The sequence below is a fragment of the Lottia gigantea genome, assembly GCF_000327385.1.
Source record: "Lottia gigantea unplaced genomic scaffold LOTGIsca_13, whole genome shotgun sequence".
Taxonomy (NCBI): Eukaryota; Metazoa; Mollusca; class Gastropoda; family Lottiidae; genus Lottia; species Lottia gigantea.
Genome location: NW_008707425.1, coordinates 4,180,489 through 4,183,324, shown reverse-complemented (window position 1 = coordinate 4,183,324; position 2,836 = coordinate 4,180,489). Strand labels below are relative to the sequence as shown.

The 2,836-nt window shown below is 34.1% G+C and overlaps 1 protein-coding gene across 1 annotated transcript in view; it reads left to right on the top strand.

Moving 5' to 3' along the window:
- Positions 1–2,583: 2,583 nt before the first annotated feature.
- Positions 2,584–2,836, top strand: part of LOTGIDRAFT_230578 (hypothetical protein) — a gene marked incomplete at its 5' end in the record, with an annotated part of 10,527 nt that continues 10,274 nt past the window's right edge. Inside the window, one exon of the mRNA XM_009049100.1 lies at positions 2,584–2,598. Within this exon, the coding sequence (XP_009047348.1) occupies positions 2,584–2,598 (15 nt within the window). The remainder of the gene's footprint in view (positions 2,599–2,836) is intronic.

The following is a 2,836-nucleotide window of genomic DNA, read 5'->3' as shown; positions in this document are numbered from 1 at the left end:
ATTGTTGTTTCAATAACATGAAAGATTACTTTAAACACTTAAAGATGGGTTCCCTTATTATCATTAATGAAAATGTAAATGCTGATACTGATATGAATAGAAGGTAGAGGTGTTTTAATGACTTGGAAAAATACCAGTTTGTCTCACATGTCCATAATTAATTCATTATTAGCTGAATTAGAAGAGAAATACCAGCAAATTTCAATGAGTGACTGATCAAGAAAGGTCAAAAAGTCTTTTTTGTTTATCCAGACTGTACAAACATAGACATTTATGATTGGTTAAAACTCTCAATTATATGCAATAAGAAAATAATGATATGATTAAGAATATACATGATAATTCATTAGAAACACCAATTTATCAAATAGCTTGCTTAATTTTACACTAAAAAATAAGGAAACCCATCTTTAAAGGGATTGTACCATATATCTAGTCAACATACCCTAATATAATGCCATATGTAAAAGGGTTACAGTAACAATAAAGGGACAGAACCATACATTCATATTTCAATACAATATCTTCTAGAATTTCACAGAACACTAAAGGGGCTTTGCCAGATAGTTTTGTTTGTTCATCAATTCAATACCATATCTTAAACGATTACAAGTAATATTAAAGGGGCTGTACCAGATACTAATCTTCATGGATTACTCAGAACACCAAAGGGGCTGCTTCAGATATATATATACCTAAAGAAACACATTTCTCTGCTAGAAATTTCAACCAAAAAAGCCCTAAATTTTGGCTGAAAATTTACCTCTGTAAAAACAAATTTTTAAGATATAATGTGTGCTTATGCTTATATTTTTATCAACGCAAAGACAAGTTAAGATTCACAGTACTATTTTGAGGCTTCTATTCCAATTCTCTTAAAAATATAGAAAAAAATCTAAAATTTTTTATTTTGCTCAGACAATAAAAGTAAAGTTTCGCGTAATAATTGTCTTGGTAAGGGTTGCTAGTGAAGCAGTGCTATTCTCACCTACTGACGACACTATGCTACCTAGTTTATCAACTTGACCCTTGGTTCCCAACCTGGGGTGTTTACACCCCCTGGGGGTGTGGGACTAGGGTGTCATGGGTGTGACCAACTGATGTAGGAGAAGAATTTATTTTGAATTGAGAGAGCACCTCACATCATCACATGCTGAAAATGTGGATGAAACAAATTTTTGGGGATGTGAAAGGTCAAGGTGATTGCTATCAAAATATATCTGTATGGGCCTGGGGACTAATAAAACAAAATTTTTATTAAGCAATATATTTTATAACATTTAGCTGCGGCTTTTTCGAGAGAAAGACATTTTTTTCAATTAAAATGAGTTATTTATGGGCAATAGTTCTTCAAACACATCGAATTGTTCTAATTTTTCGGTAATTTTGAAAAACTTTTCAGAAGAGAATTCCAATGTTCCACCAGTTATATTTGATGATATCTTAAAAAAATAATCAAGGCTGAAAAAGGTTAAGAACCACTGGCCTAGACTAAATATTTTATATATCTAATTATATTTTGGGGTACTATTTTATTATATATTAGATTTATCTCTTGAGCTGAAAACTGATCAGATTTTAAGACTTTTGAAAGATCTATCCAATATCAATCATCAAGGAATATCATTATTGCCAGAGTTGGTGAAAGAGAATATAGGGGAGAAAGAGCTATATTATACTGTCAACAATTGTAAATTGGTTTAAATTCACATCCATCACTTGGACAGCTGGTATATTAACATATTAGTAATGCCAGACTTCGGAGACTGGGGTACAAATAGGGGGCTAACTGACTCAATGGAGGGAGGGGGAACAACTGTTCAGGCTGAATTCAAAATTTGGCCAGTTTGTGGAAGTGTAATATTGGCTAGCCTCACATAAGGAGCATCAAAGAGGGATCTCTGAAGAAAATTTTTGAAAAATGAATTCAATTGTTGCATTATGACAGATATTTTGGTCCAAAAACGTGGAATAAAGTGGGTGTGCAAAACAACTTTTCTGGGGGGCAATTGACCAACCCCCACCCCCTTATACCCCCACTGAGTAATGCCACCTTCAAATACACAGATATTACTTACAAATCCTTACTATTTCTTAAAATTACAGAGATCCTTATAATTTGCTCACTTTAATGAGCAATTTAAAAAATGGTTACAAGAAATTAGAACCTATAACAAAAACACAAGACAATATTATGGAATATAACACACTTCTTTAATAAGGTTAGGCACATTACATCTGATGACGACACGTGTATATTGTGTTGAAACGTTATGTGCCTAACCTTATTAAAGAAGTGTGTTATATTCCATAATATTGTCTTGTGTTTCTGTTATATGTGCTCCTCGCTTCTATATGTCGTTCAAATCTTATAAAAATTTCCTAGTTACTACAAATTTCATGGATTTAGTCCACATCTGTAATTTCAACCTCATTTGCTCAATGTTCTACTTACTAGGAAAAACACCAGTACTTACTTCGACAATTTCATTTTTACGTTTGATATCCTTTATCTCTCTGGATTTAATACAAGTATTTCAGAGCATCAACCTTCTAAACGGTTTCTATATGTTCAAGGTCAAAATGTTGAACACCAAGGTCATTCTTTCAAAATGTCTTGGATATCCTACAGAACAAAACTGCTTAAGTTTGTTGGTACATAAATGAATTGGTACACAAATCTCGGTCCTGGAAGGTTTCAAGATATGTGGGCTTGCACCTAACTGTTTTACGGGTCCGTGAAGTAAACAGGAGGGGTAGGGGGGAGTGTCAACTCAAGGCGGGAGGGGGGGGGGGGGGGGGGGGGCCTCCCCCTTTGGCCCCCCCCCTGTTCCTA